Here is a 16,885-nt window from a genome sequence, read left to right as displayed (position 1 = left end):
GGAAGCAGCAGTCAAGAGATCAGACGACGTAATGCATTGGGCAAATCTGCTGCACAGAAATTTTTAAAGTATTGAAGAGCAGAGATGTCAGCTTGAGGACTAAGGTGCGCCTAACCCAGGCTATTGTGTTTTCAATAGCCTCATATGGATGCAAAAGCTGGACAGTGAATAAGGAAGATCATAGAAGAATTGATACCTTTGAGTTGTGGTGTTGGAGGAGAATACTGAAAGTGCCATGGACTGCCAAAAGAACCAATAGATCTGTTTTAGAAGAAGTGCAGCCAGCGTGCTCCTTGAAGGCCAAGATGGCTAAGCTTCATCTCTCCTACTTTGGACATATTGTCCGGAGGAAACAGTCGCTGGAGAAGGATGTAATGCTGGGTAAGGTGGAGGATCAGAGAAAAAGATGAAACCTCTATCGAGATGGATTGGCCAGGTGGCATCATTGATGGCGTCAAGTGTGGCAGCAGTAGTGAGGTTGGCCCAGGATCGGACATTGTTTTTTTCTGGGGTCACTATGTGTCGGTTCCGACTCGATGGCACCTGACAACAACATATTCAAGGCTATATTTTGGCTCTTTTGGAATTGTTTTCATTTTCTTTAGCTTCAGTTTGAATTTGCATATAAGTAATTGATGGTCTGTTCCACAGTCTGCCCCTGGCCTTGTTTTGACGTATGATATGGAGCTTTTCCATCGTCTCTTTCCATAGATGTAGTCAATTTGATTTCTCTGTATTCCATTTGGTGAGGTCCATGTGTATAGGCATCTCTTATGCTATCTAAAGAAGGTATTTGAAATGAACAAATCATTGGTTTTGCAGAATTCTATCATGAATTCTCCATCATCATTTCTATCACCAAGGCCATATTTTCCAACTATTGATCCTTCTTCTTTGCTTCCAAACTTTGCATTCCAATCACCAGTAATGATCAATACATCTTGATTGTATATTTTATCAATTTCAGATTGAAGAAGTTGGTAGAATTTTTCTCTTTCATCCTCACTGTCTTTAGTGGTTGGTGCATAAATTTGAATAATAGTGGTATTAACTGGGCTTCCCTGTAGGCGCGTAGATATTATCCTCTCACAGCCAGCCAGCATTGTGTCTCATGACTGATCAGGATATGTTTTTTTTTTTATAATGAATGCAACACCATTCCTCTTCAATTTGTCATTTCCGGTATAATAAATCATGTGGTCATCCGATTCAAAATGGCCAATAGCAGTCCATTTCAGCTCACTAATGCCTAAGATATCGATGTTTATGCATTCCATTTCATTTTTGACAACTTCCAATTTTCCCAGATTCATACTTCGTACATTCCCTGTTCCGATTTTCAATGGATGTTTACAAGTTCTTTCTCTTCATTTTGAGTTGTGCCCCATCAGCAAATGAAGGTCATGCAGGCTTGACTCCATTCATGGCATCACGGTCAATTCTACTTTGAGGAGGCCGCTCTTCCCCGGAAGTAGTTCGTTACTCTTTCTTCCTAGTATGTCTTTGTCTGGCAGCTCATCTGAAACCTGTCCACCATGGGTGACCCTGCTGGTATTTAAAATACCTTGGCATAGCTTTCAGAATCATAGCAACTCACAAGCCACCACAATACAAGAAACTGACAGACGAGTGAGGGTCCATGAATAGTGAGTGTCTAGATAGATGAATGGGGTCTCATTCCACTTATATGATGCCTTGTATTTCCTTACAATTCTTCTGGGGTTTTTTGTTTTTATCAGTAAATGGATATTAAACTTCATTCTCTGTATTATGCAAATATTCATTTTGTGCTTTAAGAACATATTTTATATTACATAACTTTACTCTTTAGATCACTTATATTTTTATGTTACCTATACATAGTTTGAAATATTCAAATATTTTAGTCTTCTGGTTATTGCTATGACTGACAGTACTTTAAACTGCACTAGCAAATTACTTGGGCAATATTTTCCTAGTAAATTAGAGGCTTTGTTGTTGTTGTTAGGTATCAGCATGTTGTGATCTTTTGTATGACAAAATGAAACACTGCCTGGTCCTGTGTCTTCCTCACAATCATTTCCATATTGCAACCACTGTGCTTAAACCACTAAACAACTATCGACTTAATGATATGCAAATAAAACTTTACACTGTCTAGCATGTGTATAGGATGTTCCTGAGAATGAGCACGAAAACTATACCTTATTAAATGCATTTATTACTTCAGTAGTTTATTATTTAAGCTAGTTAATTTACTTATGCTGGTTATTCACAGCATTATTTTAAAAGCCTTATTATTCTTTAAAAGAAAGATTGAAACCATTTACAATGTAAAATAAGTATCATTTACTTTATTGTATTATATTATCTTTACAGCTCATGGGACATTCTGAATGGGACCATAAGCGAGGGCCAAGAGGATCCCAGGTAAGTTTCTTAATCTTTCCTTTCATTCATTTTGCTTCTTTACACTTTGGATGAACCATGAGTTTTCTAAAACTAAAAAAATAATAAGAAGTAGAGAGAGAAACAGACAAAACAATCATGCCATTTGTTTTTATTTAGGTTAGCTGTAATTAAAGTCTGGATTTCAAACCCCAAAGGCAGATGCCAGCATACTCCTAAGAGCTTTCTGGTATCCCAGATTGGATGTGTTTATATGATTGTCAATTTTACATTCATCTTGTCTCTGCAGAATACATTTTGATCAACAACCCACTCTCTTGATTTTATTCACTTCCTTTGATAATTTCTCTACGTATTTTCTTATTTTCTCTGTCTTCCTGTTTTTGGTTAAATATTTTGAAATATAATCAGAGAAAACCCTGAACTAATTAGAGATTTTGTCTCTAAATTAACTGTCTTAGTCTTAGGGAAATCGAAAGATGAAAGGGTCTATTATTTTTGAAAAGAAACAAATTCTAAACCTTTCTATATTACCAGACTGTTTTCATTGTCTTACTTTAAGTCTTAGGCAAGGAGAAAAGCTTCCATGACGCATTTATGCTTTTTAATGACCTAATTAGACAATGTGGATTTGTTTTGCTTCCATAATTACTTTGCCTGACAGAATAAAAGCTGAGTTTTAAATTAAGAAAATTATCTCTTCTCCTAGGGTATTTTGTGAAGAAATATAAAATAATTCATGTCATAACAGCCTGTGTTTACCTGACTGTAAACAGGCTAAATAAAAATTAAACAGTGGAACATTTTTTTACATCTGCTGCTCTCATTTTGTATTTGACACTAAAGAATATTGTTAAAAGAAATCGAGTTTTGTGTTCAGTGTTGTATATGAAAGTTTATATGACATATGTACTCCTCCCAAGGAGCTCTGCTGGAGTGGATTACGAGCTGGCCTGCTAATGTAAGGTCTATAATTCAAATCTACCTGTCCCTCTGTGGGAGAAAGAGGAGGTTTTCTGCTTCCATAAAGATTTACATATGAAGAAAAATGTGGCAGGATTGGAGTAAGACTCATTAACAACCTGCAATATGCAGATGATACAACTTTGCTTGCTGAAAGTGAAGAGGACTTAAAACATTTACTGATGAAGATCAAAAAGCCTTCAGTATGAATTATATCTCAATGTCAAGAAACCAAAAATCCTCACCACTGGACCAATAAACAACAGTCTTATCAATGGAGAGAAGATTGAAGTTGTCGAGGACTTCATTCTTCTTGGATCAACTATCAACACTCATGGAAGCAGCAGTCAAGAGATCAAATGACATATTGCTTTAGGCAAATCTGCTGCACAAGACCTTTTTACAGTGTTGAAGAGCAAAGATGTCAGCTTGAGGACTAAGGTGCGACTGACCCATGCCATGGTATTTTCAATAACCTCATATGCATGCGAAAGCTGGACAGTGAATAAGGAAGACCGTAGAAGAATTGATGCCTTTGAGTTATGGTATTGGAGGAGAATATTGAAAGTACCATGGACTGCCAAAAGAACCAATAGATCCGTTTTGGAAGAAGTTCAGCCAGAGTGCTCCTTGAAGGCCAAGATGTCCAAACTTTGTTTCTCATACTTTGGACAGATTGTCAGGAGGGACCAGTTGCTGGGGAAGGATATCATGTTTGGTAAGGTGGAGGGTCAGAGAAAAAGAGGAAGACCCTCAACAAGATGGATTGGTCATGTGACAGCATTGATGGACTCGAGTGTGGCAATAGTAGTGAGGTTGGCCCAGGATCTGGCTTACAGGGTTTTAAGAGGGAGTTTAGTTTAAGAGTGCTAGGAGGAAAAGAGAGTTCCCACTGAATAGTTTTCATCTGGTCTAGATGGGTCTGGTAAAAAGATATGGAAAAAAAAAAAGTTGGGGATAAGATTCTTATGATTCAGTAGTGAATAATTGTTATCATAACAAATTATGACTGTCAGAATTTTAAAGATGGAAGTTTTATAGCAAAAATGGAGGAGTAGTTAATCTTACAGTCCTGAAACAGAGGACTGTAGGACCATCAAGGGATAAGAACACAAGCAGAATGTGGGACCTTATCCACAGAAGCAGTGACACCAGAGATGGAGACAGAGATGGGGACATGGAGAGAGGGAGCGGCTGAGGACCCTAGATTCATGGAAAGACAGGGACTGAGAGCTGGTGGCCAGGAGGCATACTTGCAGAATCTGTCCTTTGGTTGTGTAAATTATTATATATATGCTCGAGTGTTAAAAAAGAAAAGAGAGAGAGAGCTAAAATGAATAGAGAGAAATACTGTTAACTGATGGTACAGGGTGGAGATTATAATCATTTTAATGAAACAAAGTTGTAGGATTTGTTGAATGTAAAACCGATTATCTGCCTTGTAAACTTTCACTCAATTCATAGTAAAAAAAACTTTTAAAAGATGGAGAAAATCTTAAGAACAAGATAAAAGATAAACATGATCTATAAAAGAGAACTGGGCTAAACTCACATTTATTTTAAAAAACACATTACTAACTTGACAAGTACCCCTGATCAGCATTTTTCTCAAAGACACTAAACTGGTTCTGCCGAGCAGTATTTGATAAAAAACAGTCAGGGAGAGAAAATAATTAAGTTACCTTAGATATCTGAGCAATTTTCTTGAACTGTTAGTTGCCTTCGACTCAGCCCCAGCTCACAGCTAACCTGTGTACAAGAAAACAAAATGTTGCCTGGTTTTAACCTATCTTCAAATTCGTTGATACGTTTGATACAATTTCTGGCTATTGTGTCAATCCAGTTAAATTTTCTCTTGTTTATGTTGGTCCTCTACTATACCAACTATGTTATCTTTTCCTAGTTGTTGCTCTTTTTGCACTGACAATTAAAATTTTTCCTAAATCTAAGAGTGATCTGTAAGCCATGGTTTTCAGAAATTTCTAATTCAGCATGTATGAGGTAGAACTCAGGAATTTGTAATTTACAGCTGTCTTACAAAATTGTGATGCAGTTGACATATCACATTCTGAGAAACCCTAAAACAATTCTGAGAGTGGAATTTCTTGCCAATATTAAGTTAATATTAATCCCAAAGGTGAAACTGTTCCTCTTTTCTTCATTTCAAAAATGAACTACATTTAGAGTTCTAATCATGACAAACTGTTGGTGATAAAGAATATGTGTCATTGTGTTTGCTTATATTTTTTGTGAGAGTGTTTTAATTCCATTTGCCTGATTACTTTTGTATAAAAAAATTACTTTTCATTGGAAAACTACATTTTCTCTATTATACTCTCAAATTCTAGCCCTGTTTATTTTGTTTGAGTCCTGGTGTGGCGCTGTGGGCTAATGTGCTGGACTCCAAAGTCCTTTGAAGCACAAGGTAGGTGGTTCAAGCTTACCAGCTGCTCCTTGGAAATCCTATACAGGGTTGCTATGGATCTCAGAACCTACTCAAAGTCACTTAACAACAACAACAACAAATGTCTATTAGTAATCTAATTGATTTCCTCCACTTTTTCCTACTATATTCTCCCTAGAGAAGCAGACTTCTCTGACTTTGCAATTCATCCCAACTTCATGTAAATCTGTGCTTTTTAAACTTTTCTTTTGAAATGGTTAGAACAGCTACAAGGTTCCCTCAGATCCTATGAATAAAGTAAAATTTTGCATATGTTTGAAAACAAAAGATTTACAGGAGTATATGGAAATCCTATAATACAGAGTCCTCCCTATGAGTCTGAACTGACTTGGTGGCACACAACCAATACCAGCACCACTCCTTCCAAGTGTTTTGCAAAGCTTATGTGTCCCTGTGTTGTTATTAAGTCTGCATGTGTACCTACATTTAATTTAGTTCCCTGGGAAAACAAACCAAATGAATGAATTTTTTTAGTTAAGATCGGTATAGCAGAGATTTAATTTTTTTCCCATTATCAATTTAATAAGTAAATTGATATTTATTCATTGAGTCAGAATCGACTCCACCTCACACAACCACCACCACCATCTAATTTGTTGTTGTTGTTGTTGTTGTTAAGTGCCATCGAGTCGGTTCCGACCCATAGCGACCCCGTATAGGGTTTCCGAGGCTGTAAATCTTTACAAGAGCAGAATGCCTCATCTTTTTCCCGCGGAGCGGCTGGTAGTTTCGAACTGCTGGGCTTAAGGTTCACAGCCCGATTCGTAACCACTACGCTACCAGAGCTCCTTACCACCTAATTTAGTGACAAGTAATTCTTTCCTGGGTCAGATACAGGCAGTCCTCGGATTTTGAATGAGTTCTGTTTCTAAATTTGTCTTTAAATCACGTTTGCATATAAATCCAGTTATTTACAGTTCCTATCTAAAGTCAATTAGTCAAATGCTTTTGTTAGTATATAGTGTACATTTCTATGCATAAAAATTTAAAGAAACATTTCCAGATACACTAACACATCTTTAATATAATAATATTGTAAATGTTATGTTTTGATGAGTGCCACAAAGTAGCACTCATTCATTATTACTAACTTTGTATGCACTTAAAAATTTTAATATAATAAGCTTATAGGGCTGATTCATAATGATGGGTTGTAAACATATCAGGCGTTAATAACCTGGTGTCTGCCTGTAATTTGTTTTTGGTAAGAGAATCTATGAAAAGTAATTAAAATTCCTTATAGACTTCCTGAGTAATATCAGATATATTTATTTTGCTGTTGTATTGTTAAGTGCCGTCAAGTCAGTTCTGATCATAGTGAACCCTGTATAGAGTTTCCAAGGAGCAGCTAGTAGGTTTGAACTGCTGACCCTGGGGTTAGTAGTCCAGTGCTTATTCTATAGTGCCAGATCATAACTACTTATATTTCCTGGAATTTATTCCAAAGGATTAATTTTTGGAGATTAAACCCACTGTCGTAGAGTCTATTCTGACTCTGATGATCCTATAGGACAGAGCAGAGCTGCTCCACTGAGCTTTCACAGCTGTAAATCTTTGTGGAAGCAGATTGTCACATCTTTCTCCTGCAGAATAATTGGTGGATTTGAACTTCTCACCTTTGATTAGCAACCAGTTTTAGGGACCCATTATTACATCTTCCGACATGCATGACATATTACCAAGGAATTTTTTATACCCTGCGTGGAACTGATAGTGTTACTTTTAGTAACACAATGTCTTTTACTTGTACTTTCGTCTTCATTTTTTTCACTGTTCTCTGTGGCACTTAACTCAAATAGCAACAGATATCAACGTAACAACTTTTAGCACTGCTTTAGAAATGGTTCAAATAATTTTTAATTAAAAAAAAATTCTTCATGGAAAGTGTATAGTTTTGAGTTCTATTTATATAGAGACTCCACAGCAAATACTTGCCTGGGCTACACACATCCCAGGAATGACTATGCCATCTCATAAAATAATGGCAGGAAGAGACATAAGGATCATTTCCATTTTTTCCAGAAGTCTTCTCTAGTTGTTTTAAATTTTAAGCTTTAATCAGACCTACGCTTTTGGCAATCTTTCTCAACCCTTCCACCCACTACTGAACCCCCCAATTGGAGTGGAATTGTTTTTATCTAGCTACAGTTTAGTGTTGTTTTTCATTAGCATTTAAAATGTATGTGTGTGTGTATATATATATATATATATTTAACAGAAACTTTACAATAAATCCTCTTATAAATTGTATTCTTGTAGGGGTATTGTTAGCAATATCTACAACATCCACAGTATCAAGAGGACCCAGAGAATTTGTCTTTGTCCATCTTCAAACAAGGAGAAGCTTGAGCTTCTCCAGTATCACTGTCTCTGCGCATCAGATCCAGTGGTACGACTTCACCTTCAGGTTCTGATAACTGAACTCTCCAGACATCGCAGTGCCCCATGGGGGAAACACAACTGGGATAGCAGCCTAATCTCTATATTGTACATACTGTTTTTGTCCTGTGTCTTTGAATTGATTCACCCTCATGCCAACACTACATAGTGGTATTTTAGGACAGAATAGAACTGTGTCACAGTGTTTCCAAGGTTGTCATTTGTTTGTAGAACAATATAGCCTCATCTTTCTTACTCAGAATGGCTAGGGTTCCAACAGTGAGTGAGCCACTCACCCAAAATACCACTTGTTATTGTTGCTGTTAAGTGTTGTCAAGTCATTTCCAACTCATAGCGACCCTGTATAGGGTTTCCAATATGCAGCTGGTGAATTTGAACTGCGCACCTTGTGGTTCAAACTGATCTTGCAGTCCAGTGCAGTAGCTCACAGCGCTACACCAGGTCTCCAAGGTCCCAGTAGGGCTCCTTTTGCTATGCATATTAAAGACAAAACAAACAAACAAGAACAATTCAAGCCCACTGCAATGCAGCTGATTCTGACTTAGCAGCTCCACATTGGATTTCCAGAACTGTAAATCTTTATGGGAACAGACCATCTTACATTCTCCTGAGGTTGGTTTGAACCTCCAACATTGCAGTTAGTAGTTCAGTGTTTACCCAAAAGAACCACCAGAGAGAGCTTCTTTGCTATGACTGTGTTGTTGTTAAGTGTCTTTGAGTTGATTCTGACTGATAGTGACCCTATATAGAGTTTCTGGGGCTCTAAATCTTTTGTGGGAACAGAAAGCCTCATCTTTCTCCCACAGAGCAGATGGTGGGCTCAAACCACCTTGTGTTTTGTAGTCCATTGCTTATCCTATGGAGCCACAGTGCTTCTTGCTATGCATATGGAAGATGTTGTTTTTATGTTAGGTGCTATTGAGTAGCAAACCTATGTTCAACAGAACGAAACACTGCCCAGTCCTGCACCATCCTTGTAACTGTTGGTATACTTGATCAAGCCCATTGATGTTTCCCTTATGCCAATCTATCTCTTGAAGAGTCTTATTGTTTTTCACCATCCCTCCATTTCCCAAGCATTATGTCCTACTGCAGGGACTTGTCACTCCTGATAATATGTCCAAAGTATGAAAGACAAAGTCTCACCATCCTGGCTTCTAAGGAGCATTCTGGCTGTACTTTTTCCAACACAGTTTTGTTTGTTTTTATGGCAGTTCATAGTATTTTCAAGATTCTTCTCTAACACCATAATTCAAATGGATACATTTTTCTAGGATCTTCCTTATTCACTGTCCAACTTTCATATGCATATGAAGCTATTGAAAATACCATGGCTTGAGTCAGACTCACCCGAAGCTATTGAAAATACCAAGGCTTGAGTCAGACTCACCTTCGTCCTCAAACTGACATGTTTGCTCTTGAATACTTTAAAGAGGTCTTGTGCAGCAGATTTGTGTAATGCAATCTGTCATTTTGATTTCTTGATTTGTTGATTGTGGAGCCAAGCAAAACGAAGTCTTTGACAACTTCAGTCTTTTCTCCATTTATCACAGTGTTATTTATTGGTCAAATTGTGAGGATTTTTGTGTTCTTTACATTGAAGTACAATCAATACTAAAGGCTATAATCTTTGATTGTCAGTAGTAAGTATTTTAAGTTCTTCTGGCTTCTAGCACACAAAGTCATATCATCTGCATATCGAAGGTTGCTAATGAGTCTTCTACCAATCTTGATGCCACATTTTTTTTTTTTTTTTTTGTCTGTCATATAGTCCAGTTTCTCCGATTGTTTGCTTAGCATACAGATTGAATAAGTATGGTAAAAGAATACAGCCCTGGTGCACAATTTTAATGAATTTAAACCATTCAGTGTCCCCTTTTTCTGTTCCAATGACTGCCTCTTGGTATATGTACAGGTTCCTCATGAGCACAACTAGGGTTTCAGTAATTCCCACTCTTCACAATGTTATCTATAACTTGTCATGTTCCACACAGTTGAAAACCTTTGCCTAGTCAATAAAACATAAGTAAACTCTTTCTGGTATTCTTTGCTTACAGCTTTCCAACCTGAAGGGCTCATTTTCTAGCACTATTTATGACAATATTTTGTTGCTATTTATACTGTTTTCATCTTCCAGCACAATATCTAACAATGTTTTGCTGCTATTCATAAGCTTTTCAGTGACTAACCATTCAGAAGGAGTCTGCCTCTCCTTCTTCTTAGTCTATGTTAATCTGGAAGCTCCACTGAAACCTGTCCATCATGAGTAGCCTGCTGGTATTTTACATACCTGTGGCATAGCTTCCAGCATCACAGCAACACACAAGCCAACACAGTACAACAAACTGAGAGATGAGTACTAGATACGTTTTCATGAATTATGACGCTTTATATACAAAAATAGGGAAATGATTCTGCAAACATTTATTCTGTCTACAAACAATTATTCTTTCAAGCTTTAAAATTTCATCTCTCAGTCTGTAAGCAGCAGCTGTAAAGAGTACTTTATTTAATTGTGAGATAGTTTACTCATAGTGGAATCATGTCTTGGAAAGTTGGAGGAAAAATGCAGTCTTTCCACACCAGAATGATTCAGAGGGGCAGCTAACAAGTGAATGTGGCTCTCTCTATGCAGTAGTTACATGGAACATGTGTTTTTAGTGAACTGATGGATGACCTTGAGTATGTCGCTCTTTATTAGTGGTCCTGATCTCTTTAAAAGAACATCAATGAACAGGAATAAAATGTGTCCACAGAAATAAAAGGGAAAATTGCCATAGGCATTTAGGCTTTCCCCCCCCTTCTGTGTTTATAGATTAGTAGACTGTTATTTAATACTTATTGAATGACCCTCTTATCTTGAGGGCTGTGGACATCGTTCACATGACATGTGTACTGCCTTATGTTTGTTTTTACCAAATGAGAACCTTATGCTTCATTATATTAATCAAAAGAAAGTGATGAAATAGCAGCCATAGATTTAGGTGTTTATCTGGAGGAGCTGTAAATAGCTTAAACAATTCTCAAATATACTAAAAGTTAACAAAATCATACTTTGAGAGAAATAAAAATAATAATATCTATTACTTTAAGCTTCACTGGTGTGGGTCTGTAGGGTAATCACTGGACTGCTAGCGACAAGATCTGCAATTGAAACCACCAGCTGCTCCTCAGAAATCCTATACAAGGTTGCTGTGAGTGGGCACTAACTTGACAGCACTTAACATCAACATCAACATATTTAAGCTGCAGACAGTTTCTAGCCAATTACACATTTGTAGCTTTTATTCTTTTTCTTTCTTATCTATCTTGCTATAAACATTAAGACAATTAATGAATGTAGATATTTTGCATGTACATGCCTATAAAGTAAATATACACATTCTATAAACCAATTTTGAACTCTGAAACTTTTCCTCCTACTGGTTAGAATAACAGGAGAAATTTATGAAAATATTAGGTTTTTAGATTTATGTTTCATTTATAGTATCTGATAAAGGAAAATTATTTTCAGTTGCCTGATAGCCATCTTCATCAATTGTGAAATGAAAACTATTTGGTAGACTTTATTTTTATTCTACTTACACTTTAAGCAGATGAATAGTGGTTTTACTAAATATAATCAAATTCTTGTAGGAGACATAAATCAAATACTAGGATATTTTGACTAGCACAAACCATCAGACAGAGAGGTAGGTAAAGGTGAAGTGAAAGAAGAAGGCCATAGTGCCATTGTTGTTTTTATTAAGTGCTTTGGAGTCAGTTCTGACTCATAGCAACCCTGTATAGGGTTTCCTAGGAGCAGCTGGTGGGTTTGAACAGCTGATCTAAAGAATAGCAGTTCAGTGTTAATTCTGGAGCTACACCAGGACTCCATTGGAAGCCTACATAACTGGAAAAGAGTAAACTGAGGCAAACTACTGTGAGAAATGGTTTATCTTTCAAGATGAATCTGAGGATCCATTTTGGTGCACTAACAACAACAAAAGTAAGATACAGGCTATAGCACATTCTTGTTAATTCTAGAATTTTGGGAGAGTGACTGTTTTTATTTAGTTTTGTATTAATAAATACCTTGGTCATATTCATAAATTTTTAGAGTAGCATCAGATTCCTGTGTGATGCAGTAGGGTAATCACTGGACTACTAACTGCAAAGTTGGTGGTTCAAATCCACCAACTTCTCCTTGGAAAGTCTATACAGGAGTGCTGGCAGAAGGAACCGACTCAATGGCACTTAACAATAGCAACAACAGTACAACATTGCAATTTAATTTATAGTATAGAAATGCTTGTTTTTTATGTTTTTAACCATACAAAGCAATGACTTATTCATCTGGACATCATTTACCAGTGTATTAACCAAACCTACACTTTGGTAATGTGTAGCAAAATTTCTGTCTCAGGAGACGACTCTTAATGATATATCACCTTTCTAGATAAAGTCTCTATTTTATGGTAATTGTTCAGGGGATGTAACTTTTATTTTTTCAACTTCTGCAACTAAACCTGGACCATTCACTCAAACCCAAAAATCCAGAGAAATGTTATCATAAAATTACATAAGAAGAAACAATGTGTACTGAGAAGAAAGATGAGATGGGCAGGGATTCCAGTTCACCTTCCACACTAATTGTAAATGTAACCTTGGATCACACTTCACGTCTTTGGTTCTCTGCTTCATCCTGTGCTATGACTTGTTGAGCCACATATACTCTGTCAGTAAATGCATTGCAGCATAGATGAGTCTATGCTAATTAGATTACCCAGTGCCAAATGGTGAGAAAGTAAATGATTTCTCACCTGTTTTTTGGATACTGGTTCCCTTCAATAATATACAAATCTAGAAGACAAAGTAAAAGATTGTTTGATAGCCTTCCCTTTAAAATTTTATGTTGCCATCTAAGATTTTATATTGGAAAAACGATTGTTTGGAAATTCTGTTCTCATCATAAAATGAGTTTTCCATTTTGTGTAGCGTGTAGCCATCATGTAACCTTAGTAACTTCATGAAACTTTACAAGGAAAAATGCTGGAATGATATTAGAGATATTAGTGAACTGAAATGATTTCGAGAGTCACAAAAACTGTTTCTTGTCAGGTTTGATTTTCTAGATCATAGATTTGCTATTTTGTGGTGATGCATTATGCAAGGACCCGTTCCTGGAATGCTCGTGAGTCTTGCAGATTGAAGTTTGTACTTATTAGAAATCTGCAGGTTATCAAATTGAATCAAAATATTTGCTTGCTGAATTTTGTGGCTCTATGGTTAAATACATATGGGTGACAGTTCACACTTGGAATCCCCACAACTGTTTCCATTTTAGAATTTTGTAACCATGTTCTTTTCTCTTTATTTTAAGCCCAAGTCTCCATAAAGTTGTTTACACAGTACCATTGGTACACACTTAAATGTTCAGTTTTTTAAAGTTTGAAAGAAAAAAAGAATCTCAGAATGAGGTTGTGGGTGATACAACAGATGGTGTAGAGATTTCAAAAGTAAACGAAGATGATCGGTCAGGAAGATGGAATGCAAACATATGTAAAAGCTTCTAGTCTCAAAAGGATTGGAAAGAGGAATAGAAAGAGATTGTATATTAAATATGATTCCGAAGAAACCCAAGGGAAGTGTGCCTGGTAGATAGAAAAAGACCATCTTATGATGCCAAATAAGGACGTGGATATTACAGTTCATTGATGCTGAAGTTGGAAGCATATATGAAAGGTCTTCGATTCTGAGAATCATGATTTGGGAATTTGTCATGTCTTAAACAACATAGTTCTAGGTTTTGCATTTAGCACTTTTATCCACGTTGAGTTTGTTTTTGTATAGGGTATGAGATATGGGTATTGTTTCATTCTTCTGCAAATGGATTTCCAGTTTTGTCAGCACCATTTGTTGAAGATACTATCGCGTCCCCATTTACTGTTTTGTAAAAGATCAGCTGACTGTACGTGGAGGGATTTACTTCTGAATTCTCAATTCAGTTCCATTAATCTCTGTATCTTTCATTGTAACAGTATCAGGCTGTTTTGCCACTGTAACTGTGTAGTAAATTTTGAGATCCAGGGAGTCACTGGCCTCCAATGTTGGTCTTCTTAAGCAGTTCTTTGTTTATTTGAGGCCCCTTTCCTATCATATAATGTCAGTGATCACTTTTTTCATCTTTCTAAAGAATTGTGATTGTGTTGTGTTGTTGGGATTGTGTTGGGATTGTGTTGTATCTATAGATTGTTATGGGTAGTGTTGACATTTTCACAATGTTAAGTCTTCTTATCAATGAACATAATATTCCAGTTTTGTTAGTCTCTTGTAGTAGTGTTTTGTTGTCTTTCTTTGAATAGGTCTTCTCTTTCTCTGGCTAGATTTATTCCTAATTATTTCATCTTTTGTGTGACTATTATAAAGTGTTTTTATTTTCCTAATTTCATTTTCAGAGCTGTCTTTATTAGTGTATAGGCATCCAGGTGATTTTTGCATGCTGATCTTGAACCCTGCCGCTTTACTGAATCTTTCAGTGAATTCCAATAATTTTCTTGCTGAATCTTTGGGGTTTTTATGTATAGGATCATATCATTGCAAATAAGTTATTTCTTTGACAATTTGGATGCCTTTTATTTCCCTTTCTTGCCCTATAGCATTGGCTAAGACTTCTAACACAATATTGAATAGGAGAAGTGATAAAGGTCATCCTTGTCTGGTTCCTGTTAACAAAAGGAATACCTTCAGTTTCTCTCCATTGAGGGTAGTGTAAGCCCTTTCAATGTATTGTCCACTTCTGAAGTCTTAGTGTAAATATTCTGGATTTCGACTTGCAGGCTTTGTTATTGTCTCTAATCATTTATTTTAATTGTTCCTGTAGTGCTTTCCTGAATTATTCCTTGCTTTCTTCTACCTGTCTGTCAATCCTTTGGCTGTACCTAAGTATAATGTTCTTCAATTATTTTTCAGGTAGTTCCAATGTCTTTTGTTCTTTATAAATATTTTTTATCTCTGCCTCTTGTTCATTTATTTGAGCCACTCTGTCCTGTTTCTTCATGTAAGCAGAAGTTGTCTAGTGTTTTCAAGACATTGTGATGTTGATGTATTTGTTTTAAGTTAGTGATTATATGTTGTATATTCTTAGGCACTCACCAACTGCCTCATGTTGAGTGTGATCAGGTGATGACCTTGGGCACTCTTCTCTGTTTGCTGTTCTTGCAGTTCAGTTTAAGATGGATTTGGCAAATGTAGGTTGTTGCTGTTGATCTAGTATAAAGCAGTTGGTATTGGCTTTTGCCCAATGGATGGGGCTATAGAGAGCACAGTGGTTTCTAGGCTGTAGGAATATGGATGATGTCTCCTGTCAGATGAGGCAAGAAGAGAAAATAGAAGGAAAACAAACACAAGCCAGCAAACCACAGCAAGACAAAGAAAATAGTAAAGGAAAAATAAAAAACAGGCACCAGTTAGGAAAAGAATACAAAAACCATAGAGTGAAAATAAGTGTAAATTGCTACAATTTGATGAACTTGGCCTATACTTATGGATGTAGTAGCTCAAAATACCAACTGAGAGGTAAGGAGTCTTCACATCAAGTATCAATCCTATCCTCTCTGTATACAGGGTTGATAGGGTTGGGCAACTTATACATTGGCTGCCTAAAATCAGGGGGCTATAAAGGCATGAAGTGACTGGCTTACAAGTTTTCAAGAGGGAGTTTAGTTTCAGAGTGTGCAGGGGAAGGTAGAGTCCCCATTGAATAGTTTTCATTTTGTCTAGCTGGGTCTGGTGAAAGGAGATGGGGATAAGATCCTTATGATTCAATAGTGAGTAACCATTATCATGACAGTCACTAAGTTGTTACTGTCACAACTGTAAAGGTAGAAGTTTTGTAACAAAAAGGGGGCAGTAGTTAATCTTACATTCCAAGAAGACAGGCCCCTAGGACTATCAGGGGAGAAGAGCACAAGCGGAATGTGGGACCCTATCCAGAGAAGCAGCAACACCAGACATGGAGGAAGAGATTATGACATGGACTCTAGACTCATAGAAAGAGAAAGATTTTGTGCTGGTGACCAGGAGGCAGGCTTGCAGAATGTGTCCTTTTGTTATTTAAATGATTATATATTCCTGAGTGTTTTTGTGTAAATCCCTCCTCCCCCACTAAAAACAACAACAAAAACAAGCAGAGGAAATAGAAGCAAATATTGTTGAATGATGATGCATGGAGGGGATTGTAATAATTACAATGAGAGGATGAGTGTGAATCCAATGTTCTCCCATGTAAACTGTCACTAAATTCACAATAAAAACTTAAAAATAAAAGGAAAAAAATTAAGGAGAGGAAAATAAAACAATAAGAAGAGAGAATAAAAATAAAGAAAAAAGACCTAAACACACTTAAGGAAAGGAATGAGTGAAAAGGGTGAGAGATAGAGAGTAGTAATGACAACAATAAAAATTAAATAAAGAAGGATTAAAAAAGAAAAGAAAAAAGCAGCATTAGTTTTGAAAGAGAAGTAGAATAATAGAAACTATGAAGGGGAGATAAAAAGAAAATATAAAGTAAGAGGTACAAGGTGTTCCGCAGGAGAAAGATGAGGCTTTCTGTTCCCATAAAGATTTACAGCCTCGGAAACCCTGTACAGGGTCGCTATGAGTTGGAACCGACTCCACGGCACATAACCA

The 16,885-nt window shown here is 36.6% G+C and overlaps 1 protein-coding gene across 1 annotated transcript in view; it reads left to right on the top strand.

The window, feature by feature from the left end:
- PDE3A (phosphodiesterase 3A, cGMP-inhibited) overlaps positions 1-16,885 on the top strand; it is a 436,853-nt gene that overhangs the window by 251,606 nt on the left and 168,362 nt on the right. Inside the window, exon 2 of the mRNA XM_006866012.1 lies at positions 2,359-2,409. Within this exon, the coding sequence (XP_006866074.1) occupies positions 2,359-2,409 (51 nt within the window). The remainder of the gene's footprint in view (positions 1-2,358; positions 2,410-16,885) is intronic.

Source organism: Chrysochloris asiatica, unplaced genomic scaffold (genome assembly GCF_000296735.1).
Source record: "Chrysochloris asiatica unplaced genomic scaffold, ChrAsi1.0 scaffold00086, whole genome shotgun sequence".
Taxonomy (NCBI): Eukaryota; Metazoa; Chordata; class Mammalia; order Afrosoricida; family Chrysochloridae; genus Chrysochloris; species Chrysochloris asiatica.
This window is presented reverse-complemented; position numbering and strand designations above follow the sequence as displayed.